The 16,271-nt window shown below is 38.5% G+C and overlaps 1 protein-coding gene across 6 annotated transcripts in view; it reads right to left on the minus strand.

Annotated features, from left to right (window-relative positions):
• Nucleotides 1–5,664: 5,664 nt before the first annotated feature.
• Nucleotides 5,665–16,271, minus strand: part of HECTD1 (HECT domain E3 ubiquitin protein ligase 1) — an 80,638-nt gene continuing 70,031 nt past the window's right edge. For all 6 annotated transcript variants that reach the window (XM_067462870.1, XM_060759596.2, XM_060759581.2 and 3 more), the window contains 9 exons: nucleotides 15,380–15,507; nucleotides 15,019–15,220; nucleotides 14,090–14,227; nucleotides 13,380–13,987; nucleotides 10,978–11,056; nucleotides 10,782–10,875; nucleotides 9,876–10,026; nucleotides 7,871–8,015; nucleotides 5,665–6,656 (listed from right to left, as the gene is read on the minus strand). In XM_067462870.1, the coding sequence (XP_067318971.1) occupies nucleotides 6,519–6,656; nucleotides 7,871–8,015; nucleotides 9,876–10,026; nucleotides 10,782–10,875; nucleotides 10,978–11,056; nucleotides 13,380–13,987; nucleotides 14,090–14,227; nucleotides 15,019–15,220; nucleotides 15,380–15,507 (1,683 nt within the window). In that variant the 3' untranslated portion in view covers nucleotides 5,665–6,518. The remainder of the gene's footprint in view (nucleotides 6,657–7,870; nucleotides 8,016–9,875; nucleotides 10,027–10,781; nucleotides 10,876–10,977; nucleotides 11,057–13,379; nucleotides 13,988–14,089; nucleotides 14,228–15,018; nucleotides 15,221–15,379; nucleotides 15,508–16,271) is intronic.

Genomic DNA, 16,271 nt, shown 5'->3' on the forward strand with positions numbered 1-16,271 from the left:
GCTTGGGCCCTGAGATCATAAGGAGAGGTTTTTCAGTTCTACCATCTTCATAACCATGGTTGGTGGCTGTGCCCCTAAACTCTGGGACCTTACCAGGGAGGCCAGAATGGCTCACTTTCTGCTGCCTTTCTGTCAGCTGGCAAAATCCTTTTTATTCCAACAGGCTTTTTAATAATAGAATATTTCAAAGGATGTACTGGGGAGTGCTGTATTGTTTACAACTGTACTTTTAAAAAACAATTTTCCATATTTTAAATTGCAGATGTATTATTCTAACTAAAATGTGGAATGTTTTAATATTGTGATTAGTTTAATTCTATTTTAATGTGCTTTTTAAAATTCATTGCTCTTTTAAACTGTAAGCACTTTTAGTCTCAATGCTGGAAGAAAGGAAGCTGGGTTACAAAAAAGTAAGTAAATACAAGTCATGTGACTTTAAATGTCAAAATTGATTATGTGTACTGTTTCTTGCATCTAATAAATTTCAGCTGGCTAAATGAGGCGCCATTTTGCTGCAACAGAACACTGGAGTTACTCCCCCGAAACCTAGCATCAGGTTGTTCTTAGTGGAGAAGCCTACCGTTCCTTGAAGCTCTGCAATTCCTTAATCTCCCCCAGGCTATTTGAAGGACCAAATCTTCCCATTTGAGCCTCCTCAAACTCTAAAGAGTGTTTCCCATACTCTGGTCTTCAAGGTGTTTTGGACTTCAACTTCCAGAATCCCTGGCCATTGGCCAAGGGAGCTGGGGCTTGTGGAAACTTAAGTTCAAAGCACCTGGAGGACTAGAGTTTGGAAGTCACTGCCCAGGATCTGCAGGTGTAGAGGACACACTTCTCTCATTCCTACCACTTTCACCTGCACAGCTGGTTAGGAACACAAGAGAAGGCATTCTCTGGGACAGTTCGCAGAGTTTGGAACTCCCTCCCCAAAGAACTTCAGATGGCTCTTTCATTTCATCTCAGTGACAGGTTATTTTTTTTTTCTTTTTCAGTAGTTGGAAACTGATTTTAACAAAAAAAATGACTGTACTGTTTTTAATCAGTTTCGAAGTAAGATGTTAAGTGTTTCTAGTATTGATTTTGTATGCTTTCAAAAAACTACGTATGTTCTTTTGCATTCTTTTTGTAAGCTGCCTTAACTCCCAGCCTGGAAAAAAGATAGGATATAAATAAAGTGGTGGATGGAATGGATAATATCCCCAAAGTCCAAAGCTTTAGGTAATTATCTTCACTTCCTTAAATGAAGCATCTGGAGTTGGACCCTGGGGCCAAAGTGTAAATCAGAAGGCGACTGTGCTGTTATTTGCTGTAAAGTTAATGTCAACTTATGGCAAAACTATAAATTAGAGAACTCCAGGTTCATCCATCTTCAACAGTCCTCCTCGTGTCTTGTAAACTCAGGACCAGGGCTTGATTATACAGGGTGCAGCAGCCTAACTTCCTTTTTTCAAAACTTAATAAAACCCATTGTATGAACCAGAATTTTTTTTTATAATGTGGCACATACCTAAAGTTTTGTTTTACGTAGTTTTGAGATCAAATTAGGTAGGTGACGTACCCCATTCTCCATACACTGAGTAAACCGATTTCTGGCGTTTGTCATGACTCTTGCCAGCACAGCAGGCGTTATGTTGGCAATTTCTTCCTGGATGTTGGTCTCTAAATCTTGTAGGGTCCTTGGACAGTTCACATAAACACGGGATTTCAAAAAAACCCATAGAAAAAAATCACAAGGACCAAATCTGGAGAGCAGGCTGGCCACTCCAAATCCCCCCTAATTGAGATGAGGCGCTCTGGGAAGTGTTCCCTCAAAACAGCCATAGATGCTCTTGAAGTGTGTGCAGTTGTACTGTCTTGTTGGAACCAAATGTCCCCTAAGTCCAACCAATCTAAACTGTGGGAAAAAATTCCTGTAACATGTTTGCATACTGGTCCGAATCACTTTCACTGCGACTTCATTTTCCTCAAAGAACCAGGGACCAATAATTCCAGCTGAGGAAATTGCACAGCACACTGTGATTTTAGGTGAATGCAAAGGCCTTTGAAGCAATTCTCAAGGAATGTTGTCAGCCCAGTAGTGCATGTTTTGTTTGTTGACGGATGCACACAAATGAAAATGGGCTTCATCACTAAAAAAAAACAATAGCGCCCTCAGGAACAACTTCAAGAAGAACCTCACACGCGTTCCTCCGAGAATTGAAGTCATGTTCATAAAGTTCCTGCGCAATCGCCATCTTGTAAGGATGGAAAGTCCAAGGGCAGACACATATTTGGGCGTAGAATGCCGTGGTGAATGCAACATTGAAGCTCTCACTGCCTCAATGTTCTCAGGTGATCTAATGGGCGGAGGGACACCAGTTCTTCATCTTGTCGCACTTGCAGTTTGAATGTAGTGACCCACGTCACAATTGATTTCCGGTTCGGGACAGGGGCGAATGGAATAAATTAAAGCGATTCCAAAAGGCGTGCTGGGTTGCGATCACAGAACATCCACTCGAAAAGTAGGCCTCAATGGCAAAAGCATGCTCCTCACTGTTCCAATGCATGATGGCGACTGAACTGTCAGTACAAAACTTTATAGTCCCGCCTCTAGAACGAGACCACTAGCGCTCCGCTACGTCTTCAACCGACTGAATGGTGCGCATTTTAAAAAAGGAAGTTATGCTGCCGCACCCTGTATTACTCCAACTGAGTGGTCTCCCTTTTTCCTACTGCCTCCCACTTTAGCAAGCATTATTGTCTTTTCAAGTCATATTGCCTCATGATATGTCCAAAATAAACGAGCCTTAGTTTCTAGAAAGTAAAGGCATAATTTGCTTTAAAATCTTCCAGTATTCATTTGTCTTTTTAGGACTTTATTAGATGGAGCAGGGAGAAATGGGAGAAAGCCGAGGGAAACAATCTTACCCCATTCTCTCCCGTATTTCCTGTATTGAAGGATGGCTAATCATCCCACATCCTGAACTGTCTTTCCCCCCACTTCCTCCCATCTTGAGGAGGTTTGGAGTTAGATAACACCCGACTCCTGAAAATGGGTGCAGAGCTCCATTTCCATGTGTTTAGGAAATTTAGCTAAACAGTCCCACCAGAAATGCCCTTACGTCACGTAATGACCTCCGTGGGACTCCTGTGGGGCTCAGTTTCTGCAGCACATGGAAAAGGAGTCCTACAGCTGTCTGATGAGGTCCTTAGTATCATTTCATATGGCCCATTTCAGAAAACCTTTTTTTCTATCAGCTTTATCCAGCTTTATATACATACATAGAAAACAGAAATACAGTGGGCCAGCAGGTGATAGCAACATACCAGAGGCAGCATCAAAAAGCTAACCACACAGTTCCTCTGGCAATTGCAACAGAACCGTCCTACTTTTCCAGTTCGCCAAATCTGGTTTTCAGGTTGCAGTGGGAAAAGGGTGGGAGTTGCTCTCTACTATATGATGCAGACTAGCTTCTCTGGACACTGCATTATCACCAAGAAAATATGTTTTACACCATAGCAACAGATGCAAAATGAAAAACTTTCATTTTTTTTTAAAGATCAGCCTTGAAAATAGTTATTTTTTTCTTTTTGGTTTAAGCTTTTCAGCAATATAAAAACAATTGTAAACCATTAACATCTGAATGCTGGAGAATTGTCCCACTTCACCTACCACAGATAAAACAGTTGTATCCAAATGATCAGAGTTCCCTGATGTGGCCTTCTTGAAGAGTGAGACTTGTGATTCAAACCGCAGCAGTAGAACGATATTTAAGAGTAAAAGAATGAGCAAAAAAAAAAAAGATGTTAGAGATGTCTTGTCAGATATGCAGTCCTCACGAGTCCTTCTTCGATGGATAAATGAGTAAGGAGGTAAGAAGACTGGTATATAAAGTTATACATGTTCTTAGAGAAATTGGTATTTGAGGGGTTCTCTTCCCCCAAACCATAATATTAGAACTCTGCCTTCCCAGAAGGATTTATCCAGTCACTGTGGGAACTTGCAAAGGATGGGTCTCCGATTTAAATATGTCTCTGGCTCTGGAAGGTCTTGACATTCCTGCAGTGGTGCAGAACAACCCATAAGTGTGAGTCACAGAGACAGTGAAAAACAAAGATGTATTACGTTATGTTTAAGTGAAGCTTTCTTATATAGTAATTTAAGACAGAAAGCCAGGCTGCATTAAAGTTTAAACACACACAAGGTATACAAACTTAAGAATGCCATCGTGATTCACCATGGCTAGTCTACATTCCATGGTTGTTCCAAGGCACATCAGATAAAAAGTCAGATCATACATTTAGAAGTATTTGAAGCACTCAGTAGATCTGGCTGCTACTCCTCACCTCTGTCCAATGGGTGGAGAAGAAATAAAACACCCTTTCCTTGGGCTGAATTTAGCTTCTTTTTTTTACCAGTGGGAATATTCCCAGAGTGCAGTTCTGTTCAAAATGCTCCCACTAATGGAAGGGATGGAGGACTGAGTGTCCTCTCCTGCAGCACCACCTTTACCTCCTAACCGCTAAGGGACTGCTTCTAGGTGACACCAGATTGTACATAGAGGATGCATTAGCACAGATTGCTCGTGTTTCCTGCTTAGCTGGCAGAATAACTGATGCATCATAAGCCTCCTGTTACAGGACTGCGTGATTCAATCCATTGTTTTTAAAGGTACAAGCTCAGTCTATTGATTGACTCGTGACCACTCTATAAATCCCCCCCTCACCATATAAAATGTAAGGATAATTCCAATACACAAAAGTACTGCTTACATTTCCCAACTAAAATCTCACCTACAATAGAAGAATGGCAAAACATCCCCCACTCCCACCCCAGTGTTCCTAAGAGACTATAATTTGGAGCAATTATGACTGACCCAATAGGATAACACAGAATCGATCTCAACTTGACTAATGACCATGAGAAAGTCTATAAGTATGGAAACCAAGACTCAGCACTTCGTTATGTTTTTTTAAATTTTTTATTGCTTTTATGTATGTTAACTTTTGTATGTTTTAAATGTTTTATAGTTTGATATGGCTTGTTTTCTGGTTGATTTATGATGCGGCATTGAATTGTTGCCAGAGTTTGTAAGGCCCCTTGAGTTCCCTGCAGGGTGAGAAAGGTGGGTTATAAATGAAGTGAATAAATAATAAGAGTACATTTCTACATTGAATTAATAGCTGCTTTGTCTGCTAGCAAGTAGTATTGATTACTGGATTCACACTTTGAGTCTTAACTTATAATAGTGGTGGGAACAAGTATTAAAATGGAAAGTTGAATACTACTATCCCATGAAATAAAAGCATCTAGTAGTTATTAAGTCAGCTATATGTTCAACAATGATCTCTTACAAAATGTCGTCAATGGGTTCTCAAGAAATGCATATGGTTTCTTCATCACTAGGATAAAAGATCTCCTTTACAAACATCTAAACCAGTGGTTCTCAACGTGTGGATCCCCAGGTGTTTTGGCCTTCAACTCCCAGAAATCCTAACAGTTGGTAAACCAAAAGCTACTACTCTGAAATATGAACTGGCTCATGATATACCTCTGATACACAACACAAACTAGTGTAAACAAACTCTTGTACAAGACTTTTTAAATTCAAGTTAGTAACAAAGGCATTATTCTGCAAAACCATATAAGAATAATTAGTCAATTATCAACCAGAGGCTGCTTGGTACGCTGCAAACTTTTTAATGATTATTGTTGAGCATACACATTGGAACTCTTTTTTTTAAACTTCAAACTGCAACAAGTTAAATAAATGTTTTTTTTAATATACAAAGAAAGTACAACAAAAGTAAAACTTGCTTTAAAGTGTGCCTTGCACCAGGAACCAGTGTCTCTTAAAAGCGTTATTGTAGAGCTGCACACGCACACATACACACACAGTAAGGATTTGATCTTTATAGCAGGGCATTTAGAAATCAAAATGTATTCCCACTTGAAATAAGTTTGTGCATGATTATATGCAAACATTCCCTCCCTTCCCCAAATAACACTAGCATACTCCCAACAGTGCAGGCACCATTATAGAAAGAAAAGAAAGCTTGGGATGCCCAGTGACTAAGTTAAAGAAGCAGGTTTCTGACCAGTCAGCTTAACAGCCAGCAAAACAGGGATCGGTGATGGCAACTGTAGTGTGTACAGGGTATTAAACGCTAAACTTAACACAAGTACATTGTTATAAATCTTGTATCAGTGAACACTGAAAATTTGCAGATCTGCTCTTTGGAACAGTCAAACGTTTGCTTCAGCTTCTGGTTGCGCAAGCCCTTGGACGCAACCACACAGTGTTCTTGCCTATTCCTTGCTGGCTGTGTAATTCATTGGGGTTGGTTTTGTTGTTAGCAGCTAAGAGAATTATTCCATGTGTTTCCAAAGCCTCATGGATAGGGGGGGAAAGGCAAGTCTCATTACAGCACAGTGTGGAGATTGTATTTTCTGCACATACAACACAAGAGGCTTCACTAGTTATGAACGCAAAACCAGGCTGCAATGTCCCAGGTCACACAGTCCCAGGTCATGCGCATCAGTTGAGATGGAAACCCTTCTCCATTGTAGCAGCTAGCAGGCGCTCTCGCATGATCTCTTCGGAAGAATACTCAGGCAACTTAAGGTAATGCACGCAGGTATTCACAGATGGGTAGCTTGCATCTGTAGCATCAACCTGGGAACAAAAATCCATAAAGCTCTGAAGAAAACAGTGGGCATGGGACATTTTTCCATGTCACTTGCAGCTAGTTTGGTGCCTTTTAGAAAACAACCAACCAATTCAAAAACCCGATGGAAAACAAAAAATAAAAATAATTCTTGAAAAGGATTTCAGACTGGAGATAGTTCTACCACTATCCTACATCATAGGTATCACAAAATCACTTTATATTATTACTATTAATATTACCTTGATAGTATTACCCAAGCTTTGGGTCTCAGGTGTTTTGGACTTCAACTCCCAGAAATCCCAGCCAGGTTACCAGCCGTTAGGAACTGTGGGAACTGAAGTCCAAAACACCTGGAGGGCCAAAGGTTGGGAACCACTGCAAGAGACTCTAAGCGGCTTACAGTAAAATCAAAACATTACAATTTAAAACTTAAAACATACAAACATTAAAATTAAATTAAATATTAATGGTATTAAAATAGTTAGTTAATAATATTTTAAAACTATTTTAGCATAATGATTGCTTTTATCTGTATGTTGTTTTAATCCATGTGAGTTGCTTTGTGTCCCAAATTGGAGAAAGTTGACTTTGGCCCAAGAAAGGAGAAATAATATAATAAATACATTGTGTGGCAACATTCATGTGGGACATCTTTTGTTAAATTAATCTTTCTTGCTGTGGAGAGGTGGGTAATAAATCTAGAATAGCAGTAGTAGTAATAGTAGCATGTGATTGTCATGCATGTGGCTCCAACCATTAAGAAAAATGTCTATGAACATTTCTGGAAAAGGTCTGACAATTACCTTTCAAATAAAAGCAGTTTTCTGGATCAATCCACAAGTGAAAGTAATTAAAAAGGTTAAAGGTGAAGGTAAAGGTTTTCCCCTGACATTAAGTCCAGTTATGTCTGACTCTGGGGTGCGGTGCTCATCTCCATTTCTAAGCCGAAGAGCTGTCCATAGACAACTCCAAGGTCATGTGGCTGGCATGGCATGGAGCGTCGTTACCTTCCCGCCGGAGTGGTACCTATTGAACTATTCACATTTGCATGTTTTTGAACTGCTAGGTTGGCAGAAGCTAGGGCTGACAGCAGAAGCTCACGCTGCTCCCCGGAATCAAACCTGCGACCTTTCAGTCAACAAGCTCAGCAGCTCAGCGCTTTAACCCACTGTGCAACTCTATATAGCAAATTTTGAAATATATTGAGATATATCCATACCTTGCGTACAACAGTGAGGCGTGGATGAAGGTTAGCCAGGCCTCCTGGGGGAAGCGTTGAACAGCCAGTTGTGAACTGCAGGAATGCTTTCCTTTCATCCGAAGACATGCCACACAAAACACGTACAAATCTCAGAAAACCAGGGCTAAAATATAAAAGAGACAGACATTAAATATATTAATTGTGCAGGCTGAGCACCTTTTACATGGAATTCCAAAACTGTCCAATGGGAGTGGTTCAGACAATGACGCCTTTACTTTCTGATAGTTTTGTTTACACAAACTTTATTTCATGCATAAATAATAAAAAATATTGTAAAAAATTACCTTCAGGCTTTGTGTATTATATCTTGATTCATATTCAGACTTGGGTCCCATCTCCAAGATATCTCATTATGTACGTACGTACGTACGTATGTATGCAAATACAGATATTCCAAAATCCAAAACACTTCCAGTTCCAAACATTTTGGAAAAGGGATAATCAAACTGTATATAATGTATATGACTCAGTAGTTCATAAGCACACACATTTGCCTTTTTCAGAAGCTAACAGGAAAAGATTTGACATAGTGAAATAGCCATATTTTAACTTCATAATGATGTACAATCTAACAGTGGGAATTTGGCCTGCATCAATAGGAGTATAGTGTCTAGATCCAGGGAAGTCATGCTACCCCTCTATTCTGCCTTGGTCAGACCAAACCTGGAATACTGTGTCCAATTCTGGACACTGCAATTGAAGGGAGATGTTGACAAGCTGGCATGTGTCCAGAGGAGGGCGACTGACATGATCAAGGGTCTGAAGAACAAGCCCTATGAGGGGCAACTCAAAGAGCTGGGCATGTGTAGCCTTCAGAAGTGCAGGCTGAGGGGAGACATGATAGCCATGTATAAATATGTGAGGGAAAGTCATAGGGAGGAGGGAGCAGGCTTGTTTTCTGCTGCCCTGAAGACTAGGACACGGAATAATGGCTTCAAACTACAGGAAAGGAGAACTTCCTAACTGTGAGAGCTGTTCACCACTCTGCCCTGGAATGTGGTGGAGACTCCTCTGAAGGCTTTTGAACAGAGGCTGGATGACCATCTGTCAGAGGTGCTTTGAATGCGATTTTCCTGCTTCTTAGAAGGGGGGTTGACTGGAGGGCCCACTAGGTCTCTTCCATCTCTTATTATTCCAATTTTAGAATTATTTATTTTTATTATTACTTACTTATTTTTATCCCACTTTTCTCCCACGGGTGGGACTCAAAGTGGCAAATTGGAAGGAGGACTTATGGCAAAGTACACTCATCGAAGTTTTCATAATGATCTTGACATCAAATATTTGCAGAAGCCAATATGTTTCAATCTTTACTTTTTATTATTTTCACATAAACAACCTTGTTGATAGGTAATATTCAAGTCTTTTAAAATGGTCTTTAGTTTTACTTTGTTTTCATTGAGAGTGGAAATTATTTAAAATGTCTGCCAGCTATAACAGCAGAATTGGTATGTAAACACATTTCCCCCGCTGCCTCAACTGCGTTGTAGTGAAATAAGTTTATTTACTTCTTGACTGTATACTCCTAAACAATCTGTTTCCTTCCTTTTACCAAAATAGGCTTTGAATGCAGGGACTGAATTCTAGTTTGACCTAACAGAGAATTGTGTTATAATGAATTTTGTTAGAAAGGCAAACATCTTTCTGGCAGTCCGACTCAGGTTCCAATCTGATGTGTACTTCAAAAGATACTATGTGAAATTTCTCAATGTTTTGTTCTCTTGAACTATTCTATTTAGAAATATATGTCTGACTTTTTTCAAAGCGATTCTTGCCCTCCAAGTGGAACAAATATATCCAATAATCTCAGAATTTAGTATAAACAAAGTCCTAAATCCAACCACTAGGCCCAATGACAATAAGAACTGGTAAGCCAACATTAATGTAGATTGGTTCAATGCATCTTCTTTTGTTAGGGCTAGTAATTGCACTCAGGACATACTGCCATATTTTTGTGACATACCTGTCTCGAGTGTAGCCAAGTTTAGGTTCAGTGTAATTAATTATATCTTCAGCTGCCCAGGATGGTGACTGATTTCCACAAAGTATCATCTGAACTTCTTCATGGCTGAAGGAACTAAGCTTTTCCATTGGAAAGACTCGGTTGAAACCATCTTGATAAAAAATTAAAATAATCAGAAATATGAGAATTTGGACTCTAACTGCATTTGAAAACGGTTAACAGAGAAACAAACTTGGGTTTTCATTGGTCACTTCCCCGATTTTAGTTATTACATGCTTGAAAGTAGTTTCTGATTGGTGATGATCCTCAGATCAATCTATTGCAAAGAACAGATTCATTTACAAAGTCTGAAATAGGGTTCTTTGGAGGAAGGAGGGAAGAGCTGAGCTCCAGAGACCTCCATTTCAAAGTTTTTAAACTGCCTTGCCTTTGGAGAAAGAAGGTGGAATCAGCCCCCAACAGCTCTGTGACTATTACGCGAGGAGCACAAAAATACAAATTTGCAACCCAAACATGGATTGCAACAATTTCACAGTGACGATTATTATGCGATGAAATACAGTAACTAGTTTTGTTTTTGTAAGCCTTTGGAAATTTCAGCCCGCTTCATCAACTGCATTAGAATGCAACTTCCATCTCATCCTGTCCCAAAATTACAGTACAAACTGTTTGCCAAAACCAAAGATACTACTAGAAGAAAGTGTTCTATAAGTGAGACTCTTTTACTGAAAATGCCCTCTCTCTGACTACCACATTAGTGGCTGTGTGCCTCTGTCAGTATCCCTCCTTCTCGGTATCCCTAGAAATTAGTCTTGAAAACCATGAAGACATAAAGTTCTAATTATTAAATGAATTAATCAGCATTTCCATTAAATCTTTAATTCACCCGAATAATCCATTACAAACCTCTAAAAGCATCCATCTGTTTCTGTATTCCAGTGTGCATGCAGAAGTCAAACATCAAATCCACATATTCTTCTGCATTATCCATAGTTACCAACTGCAATAAACATGTTTGTAAAGAGTTAGAGAATACCCACATTATACCACAGACAAATATGAAAATTAAATACTGAATCCTCTATTGGGAAAATTATTCTACCTCATCTTCACCTCCAGGCTTGAGATCTACTGCTGTGAAACCATATACTCTGGATGAAGGGCAAAATTGGAAATTAAGGCTGTAAGACAAGAAAAGGCATTAGTTGCTTCTTTTTCTTTCTTTTTTAACAGAAAACTGGTATAAGATGGCTAAACTGTTTAGAAATTTGCATGCATCCATTATGGCAGTGACTAGTAACTACTGAGATACATAATTTAGCTAATCCTTTTTTTATGGCTAGTCTCATCTTGTGCCAACTAATTTCAGAAATCAGTTATTCACCCTAAAAATATTTTTCCTGATCTGTTTTCCTGCCCACCAGTATCATTAGATGACTTGGTACTATATTATAAATGTTGTATAGATGTTATCTAGAGTATTACAGAGGACAATAACCATCTCTTAATTCACTTTCTTCATCCTTAACCATCTTAACCAGAGATCAAACTGCAGCAAAATAAGCAGGGGGGGTGTCTCCTCTAAGGTAATAGTCAAAAGATCATTAGCAATGTGATTTTATCCTGAAATTCTTAATTTAATGCAAGAATTTTCAAATAAATTGTTGAATACAATGAAGAAACACAGGTAAAAGAGTACATACAGAGAAGAACTTATGCAATCTATTGTGAAAATAGTTTTGCTGGTCACACGGACTTTATTTTTGTCAAGTTACTTCCATATCTAATGTCTAAATGTGGCATTCAGTGTTTATTCTACGTACGCTGCTTCTATTATATTTCTCATGGAATTATTAAATAAACATGGCTAAACATTTCGTTTGAATAGGTAGCAAGAAAAAGTAGTAATTGTTGCTTCTACCCATATGAACTAGAATTTAGTTTTCTTGTGTGTTTATATTACACAACTTAAAGGCACAAAGCTTTTAACACAAATAAATAAAAGTTTACTCTTGGTATTAGTCCTACCTTTTTGGGTATGCTAAACTATTACTATGAATTATCAACTGTCATACCTCCTTCTTTGTATACTTTTTAAAACCCTCTAATTCTCAGTCACTGCAATTGTTCTAAATGCAATGTACTTTATTATAGCTATTTCCAAGTATTCCCAGATATTTTCTATCTATGATCAATGCTATCTACCACCACCCAGTAGGTATCCTTTATTTTCTACTAGTTTTCCTCAACAAAAATATCTAACAAATGAGAAACCAATTAGGACAGTTGAAAAAGACACCTAATTTGGGGTTGAGGTGCAGGGTCAGTGCTATGATGCCTTAGGGATTCTTCCACCTTATTGGCATTTGTACTTGATGCATGTGCGATCCCAAGTTGTATGATTCAGTTTTACAGAGTAAATAAGCATGGGGATTGGACTGGATGGCGCTTGTGATCTCTTCCAACTCTATGATTCTATGATCAGAAAACTGGTCTCCTTATAGGTGAAAACAGTAACATATTTCTTACTATCTGTTCAAAGAATGCATGCCCTTTGCATGTATGAAGCCCCTGTGGTCAACTGTTCTCCAGATACAGCTGGAGAAGCTTACTTCCTGAAACTCAGTTGTCAGCCAATACTGTAGACAATGTAGACAATACTGAACCTATAGAGCTTGAATGAGTATAAAGCCACTATGCTCCTGAGGAAAAGGTCCCACCAAAGAATCATTTAAAACAGTGGTTCTCAACCTTCCTAATGCCATGACCTCTTAATGAAGTTCCTCATATTGAGCTGACCCCTAACCATAAAATTATTTTCATTGCTACTTCATAATTGTAATTTTGCTGCTGTTATGAATCGTAATGTAAATATCTGATATGTGGGATGCATTTATAGTTCATCTACAATCAAAGAGCATTCTGAACCCCATCAATGATGGAATTGGGCCAAACTTCCACACAGAACCCCCATGACCAACAGAAAATACTGTGTTTTCTGATGTTCCCTCGCGACCCCTCCCAGGTTGAGAAACGCTGATTTAGAAGCTGTGCCAGAAAGCTGCTGGCAACAGATACAGTTCACATTTAGCATTGAAGGAGAACACAGAATTAAGTAATATACATCTAATAAGTGAAGCTCCCAAAAATATAATCATGGTTTCAATTAGTTGGTCTGAGGACAAAAAAATCCAGAAATATCATCATATATCTAGACTGTAATTCTGTTCATCAATAATCAGTACTTTATTATACTGAAGCATCATCATCATCTATCGTGTCATTCGCAACCAGATGACTTAAGGTGACAGTAGATAAGCAATCAACTTAACTGGTAAAAACTGAAGGTTCAAAATAGAAAAATGCTAATGTCATCAATTCTAATACTGCGCTTTTCATATTCTACTAATAAACAGATCTCTTTGATTTCTAAGTGTTTTTTCCCCCTAAGGTCTCACTCCAGTCACAGTCACATATAAGCAATGGCAAGAAGAGAAGCCTTACCCTAAGTCTTCTATGCTAAGTGCCGGACCAGATCCTGATGGGTTCTTCATCATTAGTTCTTGCAATTTGGTATTTTTTTCATCTTCTGAAAGGCCTTTGTTGCTTAGTATCTGACGTCTTTTAATTGCAAGGTCTTTAATTTCTTTTAAAAATCTTGCTCTATGAGGATTTACAAGTTCAAAATCCTCCCATGTCAAGATCCCATTAAACCAGGCTGGTGGCTTGGGTTTTGGTGGATCAAGAATAAATTCAGATTTGGAATCCTCTTCAAAACTTCCTACTGAGAGTGAGTCATGTCCCTCTTCGGTGGAGGCCTCTGATTGACTTTCCGTGCAGTGCAAGTCTCTGTCTCCCCGTGACTCATAAATCAATTTGCTCATATTGCTTTTAATATCTCCCATGCACATCAGTTTAAAGAAAGGCTTAGAAATGGGCAAGTCCACCAGTCTGTTGTCTTGGATGCATTTGGCTAAGAAAATCCCCAAAAAGTGGAAGAGTTTGGTTATTCTTTCAAGTTCATCACTGTCCTGTGGAAACGGTGCTGTGAAGAGCCCACAAGATCTCTGTACATAGTATCCTGGAGGTTTTAAACCGCCTCCTATATCAACCTATTTTTAAAAACATAATGGAGAAAAAATGTTAAGACATTTCGAGAGATATACATTACTATGCATCTCTTCAGTTCTATTGACTGCAAAGGTGAAATATACCTGACGTGATTCATCATCAGGAAAATCGTCATCACAAAGCCATGCTCCTAATTCCGTCCTCTGGAATTCTGCTGCCACCAGTGCATAAAACTCTAAGGTGGGTCCCAATCCTGTTCCTTCTTCCCCTAAAAACTCCACCTGAAAACCAGAGACCACAGCGATAGGATAAGCAGCTTCATGTTGTTGATAGTAAGCTATTTTTTCCCACGCCCACCAGATCTTAGCACACTGTTTCATTGCTATATAGCAGTGGTTCCCAACCTTTTTTTTGACCAGGGACCACTCTCCAACATTACTACCAAAAGGGTTACAAATCAGTTTTTGGTCAACTTTAGATTTGGTTTGACTATTTGGGGTGCCGATTTAGAAAATTGCATTGGATAGACCACATCAGCTCTAGTTTCTGATACAGAACATATGCTACCCTGTAGTTATCATCTGCTTGCACACAGAAAACCATATTTAATAATCTAGAGCTGATGTGGTCTATCCAATGCAATTTTCTGAATCAGCACCCCAAATAACCCCAGGAACAGACCTAAAAACAAAGACACCAAGAAAAACTTTTTTTTTTTGGCTGGGCTGTGTTATTATCCATAGCAGTAATGGTGAGGACATGGACCATAGTTTAGTTCTTGTGGACCACTGGTGGTCCATGGAGCACAGGTTGGGAACCATTGCTATATAATCAAGTGGTAGAGGATGTACGTGTGCACTGTTTCTAATACTTCCTTTAGTTTTAAAAGGCCACCTCTCATGTAATCCTCCCCATTCTCTGCCCTTGTTCTGTGGAATAACTTTCTCAACAACAGTGAATGCAGGAAAAAATTTCCTTCCTCTACTACAAGACTCTTATGGACACACTCCATACACAAAACATCTGAAATTAATCCCCTATTATAACTGTTCTTAATCAGGAGATCTTTTACCTCTAGGACCGACTTTCTATCTGCATGAATTTGCATAACGTTTTCTGCCCATTCCATCAGAGATTCACCACGTGGGACTTTCACTCTTTCATGTTTAAGGCGCCCGACTCTGAACTCTCCCGGGTCATCTCTCCGCACAGTGCTAGTCGTTCGTGTTCGCTCCACAGTGGCCTCTCGCCGGTTTTGGAGCCACACTATTGCTCTGGTGACAGGAATAAGGAGATTTATTGAAGAAGAAAAATCACAATATATATTTTGCTTCTCAATGTTAACATTAACTTCAAATCATAAATTTAAGTTCTTAGTGCTTCAGTTTCATACAGACGGTTCCAATTAAGTATCTGGATGTGAAATGTCTTACCTTGATGCCCCAAATGCTGTACATGTGAAATACAGCTGTCTAGTTTCAAATGGAATCAAGAAAGGACACTTGCTAGTTATTTGTTCACACCAGTCTGGCAAAGCTCCACTTGCTAGTGCCAATGGCTCCTGCAATTTAACATACAAGTAATTTAAAGGATGAAACCTGAAGAGACAAATGATGAATAAATAGCTACTGGTACACTCTAACTTGCACTGTCCCACCACTCAAGTTTATACTATTGTAGGCTGCTTTTTGAAATTTTAATAAACTTTGTAAGGAGGATTTCTTTGCCTAAAAGGAAATGCTAAATAAAACATACTTTCTTTGATGTTTACTGTCCTTTTTCTATCAATGTATATATACGAGACACCTAATTATACCACAAAAACTGGGAAAACGTATTGACTCGAGTATAAGCCGAGGGTGGGAAATGCGGCAGCTACTGGTAAATTTCAAAATAAAAATAAATACCAATACAATTACATTAATTGAGGCATCAGTAGGTTAAATGTTTTTGAATATTTACATAAAACTAATTTAAGATAAGACGGTCCAACTCTGATGAAACCGTTATTCTAATCTTCTTCAATATAAATGTGCTTGCATATCCTTCCAATAATAGAGTAAAATAATAAATGCAATAAAAAGAGTAAAATAATGGAAATGTAATAATAACAGTAATAATAGAGTAAAATAATAAATATAATAATAATAATAATCAGAGTAAAATAAATGTAATAACAATAGAGTAAAATAATAAATGTAATAATGGAGCAAAATAATGTGAATGTAATAATAATGATAATAATAACAACAAAAAACAACAGAGCAAAATAATAAATAACCTTACACTTGAGTATAAGCTGAGGGGGGCTTTTTCAGCCTAAAA

This window comes from Anolis sagrei, chromosome 1 (genome assembly GCF_037176765.1).
Source record: "Anolis sagrei isolate rAnoSag1 chromosome 1, rAnoSag1.mat, whole genome shotgun sequence".
NCBI lineage: Eukaryota > Metazoa > Chordata > Lepidosauria > Squamata > Dactyloidae > Anolis > Anolis sagrei.